This window comes from Bombus huntii, chromosome 1 (genome assembly GCF_024542735.1).
Source record: "Bombus huntii isolate Logan2020A chromosome 1, iyBomHunt1.1, whole genome shotgun sequence".
NCBI classification, from domain to species: Eukaryota; Metazoa; Arthropoda; class Insecta; order Hymenoptera; family Apidae; genus Bombus; species Bombus huntii.
In genome coordinates, this window is record NC_066238.1 from 11,278,445 (window position 1) to 11,293,842 (window position 15,398).

Below are 15,398 nucleotides of genomic sequence, written 5' to 3' on the forward strand. Positions count from 1 at the left end.
GAATCGAATTATTCTCTGGTATACTTTTATTTTGTTCTTGGAATTCTCCTTCTTATCTTACAAAATTAATTTTATTCCTTCGTTCACCAGATGTTATTTTTATGTATACGTTTATAATACTTATTTTTAATGAGACACGGCACAATGGAAGTCAGTTTCTTACAACTCAAGTGTATTCACTCTTCTGGTCTTTCAAGTCGTACAGAACTTGCTAAAGACTAACTCGCATATTTCTTCTACCATGACATTTATCCCTGCATTTATACATTTTCTCTCTATTAATTCAGGTAAACTCGGGTGAACTTTGTAAACATTTCAAGAAAAGATTTGAGGGCGTCCATCCAAAAACTTGGATGACTACATACCCTTTTGTGTTTCGAACTCATATTTAAACTTAGATATATTTAAACTTTATACATATTTAAACATATTTAAACACACATACATATTTAAACTTTTATATAATTGTCATTGCCACGTGATGTGAACCATTTATGGAAAATATTAATATGTAAATATTCATAAAATTCAACGTAACGTGAATAGATATACGTAGTATTCAAAGAATTATTCGAATAATAACAAACACACCATGGTTCATGATATATCATACAGTACGAAAAGATTATGAAAACGAAATTATTATAAGAAGCTCTTATGCCACTCGAACATCATAGTTAAAAAACTATATGATCTATCCCTGGATACTCAAAGATACAAACGCGTTAATCTTTTGAGCAACAGACGGAGATTCTAACATCGTTTACCATCTCCTGTCCTTAGACTACAGAAATTTATGTACATTCGTATTTTTACGAATGTGATTAAACAAATTGAAGTTATGTAAATTATTTTCCGCGCCATGTATTGTAAACAGTACTATACTTTGAACGTTTCGTATATTTTTACACATTATCTGCACTTTGAGCATTTCTGCACTTCCAAAATTCTCATAAACGTAGAAAAACCGCAATCCTCGTAACATTATAAACTTTAACGTTTCGAAATATCTACAATTTAATAAAATATAAATCTCTACCTGGTTCCACTTTTTCATATTGATAAAAAAATATAAATTTACGCAAACATCATGTGATTTAATGGCATCATCAACAAATGTCACTTGACAACTCCGTTAATTACCCAGTAAATTTCATCCCCTTCAAAGGAACGGCAGGAATTTCTTCCTCGTTGGTATAATGGGACAAATTTTGTCACTTTCGTTTCGGGTTAGGCTGGCATTGGAACGAAGGCTGGGCCTAGTAACCAGCTGCGAAAGGCACGCGTGATTTCATTAAATTTCATGGAATTTATTATCCTGGAACGGCCCGATCCGTGACGCACGCTAGTAAACGCGCTTTTATTCCGATTCGGTATAGAGTATGCCAGAGGCGTGGTGGCGTTGGTGGCAGCAGGGATCGTAAAATGAGAGGGTGAGCGAGTTGCAGGGTTGGGTGGGAGACGTTCAAAAGTGAGGTAATGCGATTACCGACTTTAGCTGTGGGGTTCGTCGCGATACGAGGGGCGGCCGAGCGAAAACAGATTATTTTAATTTAAAGCAACAAACTCCCTGATTCTCGTATACTGTAATCCTCCCCGCAAATTTGACGTACGCGTGTATCCCGATTGTCACTGCCAGTAGTTTCCTGGTTAAGCATTAGGAGACAATCTGGCCACAGGCTGGACCATCTTCTTGATGAAAGTCAAACAGATTCTGCTACTTTCTTAACGTCCATTATTTTCGTTCCCTCTTTTCTGGTTATCGTTTCTGCTGGTTTTATTATTTTGGTATCTTTTTAGTCAAGTTGATTTACATGAGCTATCTGACTAAAGTTTGGAATTATTAAATGTTACGTAGAATTCAAAGGCTTGAAACGAATTCGATTTGGGCTTCTATCGCCTTAGAAATATTTAGTAAAATGTCCTAGGAATAAAGTGAATTAATGTTGATATACGTGGAATCGATTTGGAATTAACTGACTTCTAATTTACTAACTAATTAATTAACTAATTAGATGCAGGTAAAAAAAAGAAAGGGATACCGAATTTATAGGAGAGTGGTAACAAGTGGCAGAATTTTCATTTTGAAAAAACTGTGGATAAGTGACGTTGTAAAATGGAAGAAATGAAAAATGAATAATGTGCTAGATTCATCGTCCTATTTTTCGAGTTTCCTCTGGACAACATGTTGATTTACCGTGTAGAATGGCCAGAAAGATGGATCGAAGAATTTGGAGGTGGTGCTCATAAAGGTAGAAAAAATGTCATGTTCGTGCAGACCTGTGTATCAATCTTCGTTAAAACTCGGATAATTTATTTGATTTACAACGACGAATGACGTGAGGTGCTTTTTTTTTTTTAGTGTACGTGATTAGACATTTAATATTTGTGTTACAGTGGAAGACAGACACGCGAAACATATTTTACAACAATCTGCAGCGAAAATTTGATTCGAAATAAATATTATATTTGCCTGTCTTTTTTGTGTGTTTATTATTTGCCCCATTTTGTATGCCAATCTTTCTCTCATTATTGTTGGAAAGAAACACAAAACTAAGCGTTAACAGGCGAAATTATACGAATTTAAATTTTCACGTTTTCACAATTTTTGTTTCTATAAATTACGAAGAACAAAAAATCGGATCATTGACTTCCGATAGTTACAGGAATAAAAATAGAGCGGAGAAAAATATAGGAAATGATACAACGTCAACATTTTTTTGATCTTCTGATTTTGATATCAAGCGACTAACTTGATTAATTTAGTATGACAGGCGAAGAAAGGAGAAATCTATCAGATCCAAGAAAAGATATATTAATTCATACCTTTCAAGATTTCAAAAAGATCAAGATATAATTAATCTTATAACAGTAAAAGCATTTGAAATATTTTTGATTTTGAAACTAAATGAAAAGAGGAAATAGCATTGATAGACGTCGTATTGAATTTAAAAATAGTTTCCACGGGAAAAGATGGAAAATGTTACGTATCATGTTTTCTGCAGTAGATCTCAAATACAATCTTCTCGAAATTGAATATACACGCATACGAATAAGCAAAAAATGAAGGCAACATACAAATTGCTCATTCAAATTACGTTTCAATGGATCTTCTAGAACACATTATCAAACAATGAATATTATTAAACTATTATACAAACATGACTAAATACGTGGCTTATTATACAATCCTCCGTACGCTCGCGAGCATGAAATTAAACGATAACATCGAACGTTCGATCATTTGAATTTATAATCGTGGTTCCCTCGATTCAAGCGTACACAGAAACTCAAATCAAAAAATAATAGAATTCAACTGCTATAACTAAATTGTGGTTCGAATGCAACTGAATTCGTCGAAAAAGGACTGGAAATTGGTGAGAGGATAAATGACAGTCTCGCAGGAGGAGGATGTCGAATGGAGGCGGAAAATGTGCAGATATCCGACAGGTTGTGCAGCTTTCGCCGGTACGGGGGCGAAAATGCAGCCATGGTAATGAAAATGGCAAAAAGCACTCCGTCGCTAATTAATGGAAGATCGTTTTGTTCGTGGAATCTACCTTTGGGCGTCTGGGATTTCATCAAGTAGCACCGGGCTCGGTATTTCGATTCACGTTTTTATTACGTTTATCCGTAGCTAATTATATTGCGCCATATTTATCGCATTCGCCAACACGAAATTGCTCTTGATGTGATGCAATTATTTCACCGTGCAATATTACTCTTTGATCGCGATAAAAAAGATAAACATCCCGTAGAGTCTTGGTAATTCGACCATTGTAAAGTTCTCTTCATTTCGAATATTTCCCTCCCAATTTCGAGCTCCTGTTTCCCTTTTACCTTCGCTGCTTTTTACAGCGCGCGCAACCAGCAACGAAAATCTACAAGGAATTTTTTAAACCTTTACCAGAGCTGGCATAATTTAGTTCGTTTCTTGTATTCCCTCTCGAGCTGAAGAACATCGCACCATCTGCAATTACTTTTCAAATTGGTTTTGTAATTTACATAACACGCTCCCGCCTACGTTTCTATCGGAAATCAAGATTCTCTTACGCAATTAAAATAATATTATTCGTGAAAGTTTGCAAGTCACGGGTCGCAAGTTACTGGTGCTAACAAATTTTCTTGTATATTAGTAATTGGTTTGGATACAAATCAAATTTTATGATCAAAGTATCCCATTCGATGTAGAATTGGAAAATTATAAAGGAGAAGCGCTATAATACAATTTATATATTATAATCTGTAAGTTGTCAATTTACTGATATTATTAATTGGAAAATTATTATTCATAACATTTACATGTTCGCGAGATATATGCTCGTAAACAGTTTCCGAATTTCTTCAATGATTTTCAATTTAGGATTAGAAAGGTAACTTCAATCTCACGATAGGAATCGTAGATTATTGAATGTTTTCTTTTTTATTTTCGTAATAAACTCAATACGATGTTGGTTATGGAGAGAAACGTTCTCTATGTTTATGAACAAATACGTCACGATAATAAGTTCGTTGAAGCATTTTCGTTGGTTATAACCAGAAGCTAGTTATATGATGGGTATCGGTCGTCGTTTATTTCATCGAGTTATATCGTGAAACGCCGAGGGCGTATCCATAACGGAAGGCGTTTCAGCAACGTATCGGGCACGATATTTTCCAATAAAAGCGTCTTTGGGTCAATCGAACGTATCCACGTCCACGAAAAGGTTCAGGGATGTATCAATCTAAAGGGTCCTTTTGTGCGGTCAATTGATATACTCGCAACCACGGCAAACACTGTACGACCGGAAGGGAACGTATTATCGTTCTGTCCACGACGTATAGCCTGATTTAAGGGAAATAGTCGATATTTTGGAAGACGACAATACGATGATGATCGTCGTATGTATTGATAAACTGCCCTTTTCCCTTCATTTGGATTGTTTAGCTTTGTTACATTCTTTAAATCGTTTTGGATTTAATCGTGTTTTTCCCATTAAGTATTCACTTTTCTTTATTGGGACGTCTTCTAAATTTAAAAAAAGGCACGAAAGAATTGAAATGTTTAGATTTTATCTTAGCGTATGTGATTTTAAAAGCTTATTTGCTTGTTCCCAAAAAGAAATTTACTAAAATTCGGGAATTATAACGGAATTAATAGAAATAGGATGTAAATATATTATATAATTTAAAATGTAAGTACCACAATGAAAAGCGTCTTTGTAACATTTGTAATTTTATTCCGATTTACAATACATTTTCGTGTATTTATCTTTTCCTGCGCATTAATTTGCATGTTCTTGTTAATGAAATATGCCTGGGTTATAATAACGTTTCGTATGAATAATAAAGGATAAGGACAATATATTGTTTTTAACGTTCGGCGTGTGTTGTTAATTTTCAGCATTGTGCATCGGGGAATTACATTATTCAGTGTTATAAGTGGATTTAAAACGACGAAAAGAGCTTTCAGTAATGTTATTTGAACCGTTCCACGTGCATAAATATTTGGAATTACACGCGTGTTTCTGTGTGAACGATTCCTCTCAATAACTGAAATCGTTTTTCCGGTGATCTCTTTTTTTCAACCGCTCTTTAGATATTTCAATAAAATTCATAAATATCTTTATAAAACGACAATATTTTAATAATGCCATTATATTCAATAATTCCATAAACGACTCCGTTATTAATTCTATAACAGAGAAAACGAATCCGATGAATTATTCTAACAACGAAAACTTCTCTATTTAAATTAAAGGAAAAACCGAACGATTCGACGGGCGTTTGAAACAAGTCACCGGTCGTGAATCAAAGCAGAAACATGGAACTCTCTGCGAGTGATTCTTTCCCTCTCGACGGTGTTTATTGTGTAATTACTATTTTCAATTAACGCACGACGGCCGGGATCGATTATTTTTCGCTTAACCGAAGATCAGTCGAAAATGCCACGCGCTGATTGGTTTTCCCGTAATTAATTTTTCCGACGTTCCGTTGTATCAAATCATACGCAGCTGCCGATCATCGAGGGACTCGTTCGCACGCCCCCGAAGATTTCCACGTTGCCAATTACCTGCGTGTACCCCCGGTTTTCAACGATGGATAGCCGAGTATCGTCGAGCAAACAAGCGACCACGATCGAAATTAACGTCGAACCCTCCGTAGCCTCTATAACGACTCGTTCGATAAAGGATCGTGGCACGTGTACTTTCATACCATTTCCCCTGTTCCATGAAATCACTGATACTCCAAAAGAAACCTGAACGCATCGAGTGATGAATCTCACTGGATCGAGTCAGAACTGGGTACGACTACCAATCGACGTTGCTTCGAATGTCTTGAAGTACCTTCGAATGTCAGGTCATAAGGATTGAGGGAAACAGGGACAAGACTTTAGATAGCCCTGGCGGGCTAAAGAGAGCCGTTAAGAGGATCTGGATGACGCGAAGACGAGCAACGTGCAAGAAAAGGGGCGATCAGAAGTAGAGGGTGATCAGTAGAAAGAAACGACAAGGAAGTAAGGAAAGAAGGTGGAGCGAGAAAGGAAGAGGAGGAAGTGGAAGGGAATCACAGCAAAGAGATTCGAGCAGAATCTCGATGGCTAAGTGGTTATCTTATCTTAACGGTGGTTGCGCGGAGCATCTCGCCAAGTCTGGCACCCTAACGCTTCCTAAACGGAAATTAACACCCCTCCTTAGGTTGCGGTGCCCTTCTCGTCGGGTCGTCTCCGTGACGTTCAAGCGGAGGCAAGCAAAGCAAAAATCAATGGATATTATATCGCGACTCTCCGGAGAACGGTGCTCGACATGATCCCCCTTATCGGTTCTCCGGTGTAGAAGGAAGGAGCTCGGGACACGACGCTTCTGGCGAAGGATTGTTTGTTATACAATGAAAGCGTTAATTTCCTGGGGTGGCACCGTCGATCCAGCCCCGCGTTGACGAGTTCTTTCCTCGTCGTACGAGCCTACGATAACACGCGGAGACTGTCGAGGAACGGGGACGCTCGATAAGGAAACTATATCGGACTGTGTTCCTTCGCGACGAAAATACACGCCGTCGTAACGAGGCTTGTTAATTAATAGAAAAATACAAGCAGTGCTGAAAACAGAGAGTTGAGCTTTTCGCTTCTAAGAGATTCAGGTGTATTATTTTAGAATTGACATTCTCTTTTTTCATCTTTCGTCTATATTTTCGTTTTTTATTTGTAGTTTGTTTTTGGAAGTTTCTTACTTTAACAAATTATTGATTGAAAAGAGAGGTTGATTATGAACGAACGAAGCGATCTGAACGATCCTCTGATCCGATTTCCTCTGCCAGGGAGTGCCGAGACTGATAATTACCCGATGATACGGTTAAATTTTATTCAAGAGAATTACGTGGACCGTTGAATGCGTATCGATGCATTGTGTCGATAATTACGTCGTGTGAAATTATTAGCCACGCTACGCTATGCCGCGGTTCTGTGGTTCTTTCGATCGTGACGACGGCTGATATGCTTTTCATGATAAAACCAGCACCGCGTCGCCCGGAATTGAATTTTGACGGCCGAATCTCTCTTCTATCTTTTGTCTTAAATTCGCAACACGAACGATATTTGGAAAACCTGGAATCGAGCGAGTGATTATTGATCCCGCTTTAAAAATATTGCATAATCCGTAATTGAGTATTCGTTAAAGAAGCAGGCAGGTGTTGTTGAAAAAGTGATGCAGGTGATAGAATATAAAAGGCGTGAGAAAAAACGAGTAAAGAAGCAGTGCCGCGCTCCAAATGAATTATGCATCGGGTATATTATAACATGAAAGTATCAGTTTGGTGTGTAAATATGCAATGAGAATGTAAAACTGGTGGAGAAAAAATTCATGCAAATTTTGCTCATGCCTCGGACAACTTGATTTTCGGTGGTCTTATTTTATTCGACCACTTGAATAACTGTTAACATTTCGCGCACGTATCGATTCGCGTAATCGTCGAACTATACTCCATTTATATATTAATTGTTCATACCTTAATATGTTAGTCATAAATATACACAGAGTATCGTGGATAATTTCTGATCATTACCATAAGTGTATATGTAGATGTGGAAATATTTTGTGTAACCAACAATAACGAATACCTTTGAACGATTTAAATAACCAACAACCGCCAACAAATGAAATTCCTATAAAGGTAATAATTGTAATATATAAATAAAAATTCAGAATAAGGGAACGTTAATAATTATCAGCGTATAATTATCATGAAATACACGGGTGATCGGTTGATCTTTCCTCGGATATTCATAAAACAAAAAGCATGCCTCGATGGGCCATGAATATTCGGAATGCTCGTGGACGGGGTGGGTGCGCTGGGGCGAGACAGAAGTGGTGGCATGAAGTGACGGAAAGTTTCCGGTGGCGTATCGCTTTTACTCGCGTGGTATACACGCGCGACGTGTGCATAAATGTCAGGTACATTAACAGGAACGCTCAATATTCGGCCGCAGGTCTCCGTGCAGGAGGAGGGTGAGGACAAGGGACCAATTTGCCCTCCGCTTCCGGCGCAGTACCACCCGGCCGCCTGCACCATGACGACACCGCAACTACACAAAACTATCACGGATTACAGCGGTTGGTAGCGACGTTAAGTGCGACACTTAAGCCTTTCGAATTCTACGCGTGCATGCACGGTTAGGCCGATTTAAATTAATTCGAACAGAGAACCCCGCTACTCTGAATTTCACGATTATCAACGTGCCCCGCGTAACCCGTTGTCCAGAATTATTAACCGCTAACACGGAGCCCCGCCCCCAGGAACCATTTGATACGGCAAAACTCGAAATTTTCGTAATAAGCCAAAGTAGAGAGTTGGAGCCAACACGCGTTTAACCCTTTGATCGGCTCGGTGTAATATGTTTGCGAGCAAGGCAATGGTTTCGCTGGTAGTTCCAGCAAATGTACAGGTGCGCGAGATTGGGTTAAAATTAATTTAGAGTCTGAGACTGCAATGTGGAAAACTAATATAAAGCATTAACGAAGTGTAGTGGATTCTGTTCCATGGTTTTAATATCCTAGTTGTTCTAAAAATTTATGGATATTATTTTTTAATATATTAACGTGTACGATGGATATGATTTTTTTAATAAAAAGATATTTCAACGTATCAATCGTGTGGTACATGAGAACTATTGAAAGAATTTTTAGTTTTGAAAATTTTTGGATATTTTAAACAAATAATTAACACACTTGTTGAATTCTTCTATTTTTGATTTCAATTCAGTCGCTATTGATTTACGTAGGAAAGTTTTTGAGTTCCATAGTCGCTACATTAAATAATGGTTAATAGAAGCAGAGTACCTCGTAATTTAATGCATCGAGTTCAAAGTTTTTGTCTGCTAAAAGTAAGCGATTTTATGGTAGTTCCGCGGTGGTCTTGCTAACGTTTCATCCCTTCGATATTTGTTAGTGCGCGGTGCAATTTAACAGCGGGGAAAACTCGAAATGAGTGGCTCCACGTTGCGGTGCATTATCGAGTTTGCGTTTGACTAAAATTACATAAAATCGACGGTGGGCTATAGCCATTGGTCGTGATGATAAACGCAACACCTACCACGATATGCAAGCACACAACGTCCGAATTAAATTGCGGGTTAATGATCGATGGATTATTACAGAGTTCATAGTACTTAAAGACGAGGCTTGCACGAGCACAAATCATATACGAGCCTCGTCATTTACCAGGACCCTTTAATTCGTTTTAATTTTTATTCGCAGCTACAAAATGTTCATATATCCATGCATTCCTTCCTCGCTTATTTTCAAATGTTTAAAAGTCAAATGAAATTCCACAATGATTAATTCTCGTATAAAGCTTCATAAAGCTCAAGGAAAAGAATTCAACTTAACAACGAATACTGTTTCAAACCACTGTTTTTTGCCACATCGTGCCTGCATTGCTCAAATAGTTGACCAATTATTTCGTTTTCTGCTACCTTGCCGACGGTACTGTTTCTCAGAACGGTGTAAAATTACCCCGAGTACACTCGAACCAGTAGAATTAAAAATAAATTTCGCTCAGTTAATCCTAACTTTTAGTTCGCTATCAATTAATCACGCAAACTGCGATATATAACGAATAACCTTATATAATGCATCGAGTTAAACTCGTCTGCTAGTCGCGATTTCACTGCAAAATCACATATTTCCCTCTCATTTGAAGCCATCATTCAAAGCACAAGGGGATACATAAAAACTATCATAAACCATCTCAAAGAGAACACAGAGGATAAAACATTCTTATATCATAATAAAACGAACGTGTAACAGAAGAAAGATAGTGCTCGGTAAAAGAAAATGACCGAGAGAGAACTCCCCTAAAAAAGAAACGAAAGAGGAAAAATATAAAACGAGAGGAAGTGCTCGTTTGAAAGTTTCGAGGAACATGAAGCGGGAGCAGGGGCAGGACGCGGGAGGGAGGTTTGAAACGCGCCCGGGGTAATTTCTTTCGTGCACGGCGGCCATCGTGTCTCTAACCTTGTCAAAATTCTTTTTTCCTTTCCGCTCACGGTATCGGCGGACAGGGATCACGGAGGTGCAGCCGGTTATTCCGCTGTTGCTGAGCACGGCGATCAATCTTGCCAGGCCAATTCCGCCGGTTCAAGAATATCCATCTAATCCGCCGCCCATACCGCCACCACCGGAAAAGTATTACGCCAGCACGGAGATCTGTAAGGTGAGTATCAAAAATGTACGGCAGACATGCGATCCGTGACGATTAGTCCTGGTCGCGGAGTAGTTTTGTGGGCTGACGGTGGGAGGGTATTAATGCAGGCCACTTGGCCTGAAACTGTGTCAAACACTGGTTCGTGACTCTGGGATCTTTCGTCGCCATCGTGGCAACTACTTGAATCGTTTCCCTTTCGCGGGCCTTGCCGCGAGCTTGTCCAATGAATCCTCCTAACGCCTCGTTGTTTTCATCAAGCACACATACATACACACGCGCGTGTATGGTCAGTTATGTATTTTACGTTCTATCTTGGTAGAGGCAATTAGCGTCGTGATTAATTTCTTATATTTCATTCTTGTTTTCTTTTTCTTCCAAATTTTTTCGTCCCTTTTCTTCGTCTTTCTCGCTTTTTTTCTTCTTTTTTTTTGTAAATTAGGGCGCTTAAAGTTCGCCGTACAGCGCCCAACGGCGCGTGCTAAAACGATTCGCGCAGAGTATAATGAAGCTTAATGGATGAAAAACAAGGCAACCAAAAAGAACTATCAATCATGACTAATGTGAGACTTGGGAAAGGAAACGTCTTACAAAAGCATACACTGATCACCGGCCGATAGCGTGAGGGCCTGTGATTATTGATTGTATAACGTGCATGTAGTAAACGAGTATTTTAATTTGTACTCTTATTTTTGGACTGACTACGTTTGCCCCAAATCCTTCGCGTGATTTTAACAGTGGAATACTATAGCGAGGTGTTGCTAATTCGCCATTCATTTTTGTTTCGGTTATTTGTGTGAGATGGTAGCTTTTTGTTATATCAGCTATGCGGAAGTCAATGTGATTAAATTTCATTAAAATTAATCGTTTGATTCGTGAATAATTAGACATTCGCCGTTGTAGTCTGATTCTATAATTGAATAGACTTGTTCAATACCATATTGGAAATGTTTCCTATATTATTTGTTTCCTATATAGAGCATACAGCATACAGCTAGCATTATATGTTAAGTATAGCATTGCACGGCTATCCTTTTTGCGGTCCTGCAACTTTCTATATGTCCATGTCGCTTTACTTTCAATCAACATAATAACAAAAATAAAATAAAAACAAGAATAAAAAAGAAACATTAATGATCCAAAAGGTGCAGCAGAAATAAAATTGTAAAAAGAGCTAACATTTATCATTATTAAGTTAACGAGTATAGACTCGTAATGCGATTAAAATGTATGAAAATACCGTAAATGCGAACCAAGAAGAAACTTTGAATTTTCTTCTAAAATATCTCTTCCTAGGTAACCCGATACTGATATCCATGGCATTACCACGTCTTGGTTTTTATTACAGAATTCCCTGCCACCGTTACCGCCGTCTCCGACACCGAGCACGCCGCCGCCAATGAGCGCGAAAGCCTCCAGTAGCATGACAAGCTACAGTCCCGAGGATATGCTTACGGAGGAGGAAGATGAGGTGCCCGAGTGCATCTTAGACTTCCCCCGGGAGAAACTCAACATCGTTGAAAACCTCGGCTGCGGATACTTCGGCGACGTTCACATTTGCGAGGTCGACAGGTTTCCTGGATACGACGAAGTTTTCCGGAACACTAGCAGCGACCTGGTGATCGTTAAGTCCCTGAGACCTGGTTCCTTGGATGCGCTTAGGTAAGGTTCTTGTATTATCGAGCATCGCGGAGTCGTCGAACCGCGCATCATCCGGAAATTTCACGATATTAAGCAAATAATTTCAAAAGTGTCGATAAGAATTATTTTCAGTTTGTTCATATTCGAAATATCAAGACGCGTGGTACAAACTCAAATATTTGCACGGGTATTGTGAAAATAATTGGCAGGAATTGTATATGTTTTTCGTCGAAGAATGTTCGTGGTATAATCATTGTGAAAGTTTTGCTGATAATTTTGAAAAACATGAGGTTTCTTCAGATTTAAACTTTTGCGATACGGTGATAAGTAGTTAGGCGATAGAAATATGGTTCGTTAGATGTTATTAAAATAATTGATAACGATTGTATATATGTATGTTTCGATGAAGAGAATTGATAGTAGAGTACTTTCGAAAGTTCCATTTCAAATTCAAAATTTCACGACAGTCGTATGTTCGGTCGGGTATTATCAAAATAATTGGTAGGAATTGATTGAGATATTTTTCATCGAAGGAGGGTTTCTGGTATAAATTGATTGTACGTATGAAAATTGGCAGAGAATTTCGGTATGACAGCCGGTGCAGAAGCATTGGCTTCGAAATGTATCCAGCTGCAGCGCAATAAATTGCCGTCGTGTCAATAGCAGAGTAATAATTGAGTAATAGTTTGTCGCGTGTGGCGCACGTAGAACGGTTGTTACAGCGCGTGAATGAAAACAACGTATCGGAGGCTGTTATTGACAAACAAGCGAACGATCCTATCCTCTGAACGCATTTACCTTTCTCTGGAATACAAAAAAAAAAAAAAAAAAAAAAGGAGAGAGAAGGAGAAAGGAATGAAATGAAACAGACACCCCATGTAGCGAATCCTATAAAACGAACAGGAAATTATTAAGAGTATCTGTACGAAAGCAAATTATCGGTTCGCGTCTCGAGAATGAATAAACCTTTCAGTCCACGTTCGCTAAGTATTTTTTGTTACGATTTACCGTGGTAATTTCTTCACGCGCTTGTAAGCGAAACAGAAGAGGGCGTCGCATGGAAAATCGGGAATCGATAGCAGCTACGGCCATAATTAAATTAGCCGATAGAAATGAATCGAACAACACGTTATTGGAGTACTCGTTTACGTCGCTAAATACAGTGGCCGGAACTATTAAACGTCCGATATTTCACGCCAATCCAAAAATATGGAAAGTATAGCATAATCGGGAGAAAATTATCCCGCTCAATTATACACCGTTATTCTGATTCATTTACTATCCATCCCAGTCTCCTCTCTCTCGTATCAACCAAACGGGAGAGGAGATTTGCTGTGAAATATAGGGCACCGATAGAAAATTATCCCAATCGATTATATTTAGAGAGGCCGCGTTAATACGATAATTCGATAAACGTGGCGCAAAGTGATTTCGTACATAATGACGTGGCCCGTGTATTAAGTTGCTGCGACGCGATAATGCAGAGAAAGTGTTTAAACGGTCAGTGACTGACGCATAATCGAATAACTTGTCCACGCCGTTGTTACTTTTCGCGACGGGTTGGCCTTTAACGGTTCCTAAAACTGTCTGGATCGTTGCCTACGATTGACAATAGCTTGGTAATTTACAGTACAGAAGTTTCCCTTTGACCTGAACCTCTCTGACGACGCTGCTCGAACCACGAGGAAATTGTTTAAATCCGATCCTGTCTCGACCGTCCTTTTAATAATCGAGTTAAAACGTTTTTAATGCGCACAAAGTAACATTGTGACTTCAAGTTTCTGGTTATGAAGCTTCTTATTAAACAATTCTGAATATATAAGCTTATGAGGGAAAAGTAGAACGCGTGTTGTTTTGATTTCATCCAAGTTTTTGTTAATAATATACTGCATATGAAATGTAATGTATACACTCTGCCAGGTACATATTAATTTTTAATCATAATCATTCAACGCATTCGTAATTGATCAAATTTTTATTAACTGCAGTGATATATGCCAAGAACTAATTTTCAGAATTTCAATTTTGAGATATCTACAGAAATTAAATCTGCCTTTATTAGAATTTTATGATCACCTAATAAAAGAATAATTAATAACAGGGTCATTTTAATTATTTTTGAAACACCAAGCAATACGCATAAACAATATACAGCCATCTTAAGGATATCATAATTCTGAGGTGTATTAATACAATGGAGTAATGAATTATTGACTGTTTATGTATATTTAAATTAAATGTCTTGTAATTTCTATATAGATAGAAAATTATTTATATATAGAGAGCTTGAAACAAATTTGAAAGAAGAAATATGTATATAACTAACAAGCTAAGAGTCGATCGATTTAGGGATTGGAAGGCAAAGAAGTAGGATCGGAGGTACACGATAAAGCGTGTCCCGGCAAGGAACACGCGCTGCGTTATCGCTGGCGCAGCGAAAGGATGATCCGGGTAGACAGGATCGGGGATTACAGAGCTCGGCAACGGAACGTTCGCGGAACGTGTATTGTTGTCGAACGGCCTCTTAACGGGGAACCGGAAATACAATCGTACTGGTTTATTCCTTTTTCGCGCGACAGACCGCCCGATATCCACGCCAGCACAAGAAACGGTAGAATCCTCCCGATAAAAGCGACAAGAAAGAAACCTGTGACGTCTTCTATTGCCTGATATCTTCGATTGGATTTGTTATATCTTCTTTAAAAGATCAGGCAATTTCATTTTCCAGCAAAAAGAAACATTTAAGATAAGCCGTGTTTTCATTGAAACTTTCCGTTTCTCTAAACAGTTCTAAGATATTCTTCACCGTCTTTCATCGTTTCAAACTTTAATTAGAAAAATTCGGTGTGAATTTTCGAAAAACTACGATCCAGCATACGTCACTCGACGAGAAAGTTTCGATTCGCTTCCCTACTACTGAAAAGTTCTTCTCTGACCCCCAGAGAGACGCATTTTCCGGTTTGCGAGTTGACCTGCCATGGCGTTAACCGTGCAACTTCTTTGTCGCTTGAAATTAGCCAAAATAGTGAAATTTATTAATTAAAAGCCAGTGGGACGGGCCGACGTCGAGTTTCCACCGG

The 15,398-nt window shown here is 38.4% G+C and overlaps 1 protein-coding gene across 4 annotated transcripts in view; it reads left to right on the forward strand.

Moving 5' to 3' along the window:
* The window catches only part of LOC126868167 (discoidin domain-containing receptor 2), a 221,670-nt gene that overhangs the window by 186,161 nt on the left and 20,111 nt on the right, over positions 1-15,398 (forward strand). For all 4 annotated transcript variants that reach the window (XM_050623356.1, XM_050623383.1, XM_050623362.1 and 1 more), the window contains 3 exons: positions 8,465-8,588; positions 10,538-10,689; positions 12,026-12,339. In XM_050623356.1, the coding sequence (XP_050479313.1) occupies positions 8,465-8,588; positions 10,538-10,689; positions 12,026-12,339 (590 nt within the window). The remainder of the gene's footprint in view (positions 1-8,464; positions 8,589-10,537; positions 10,690-12,025; positions 12,340-15,398) is intronic.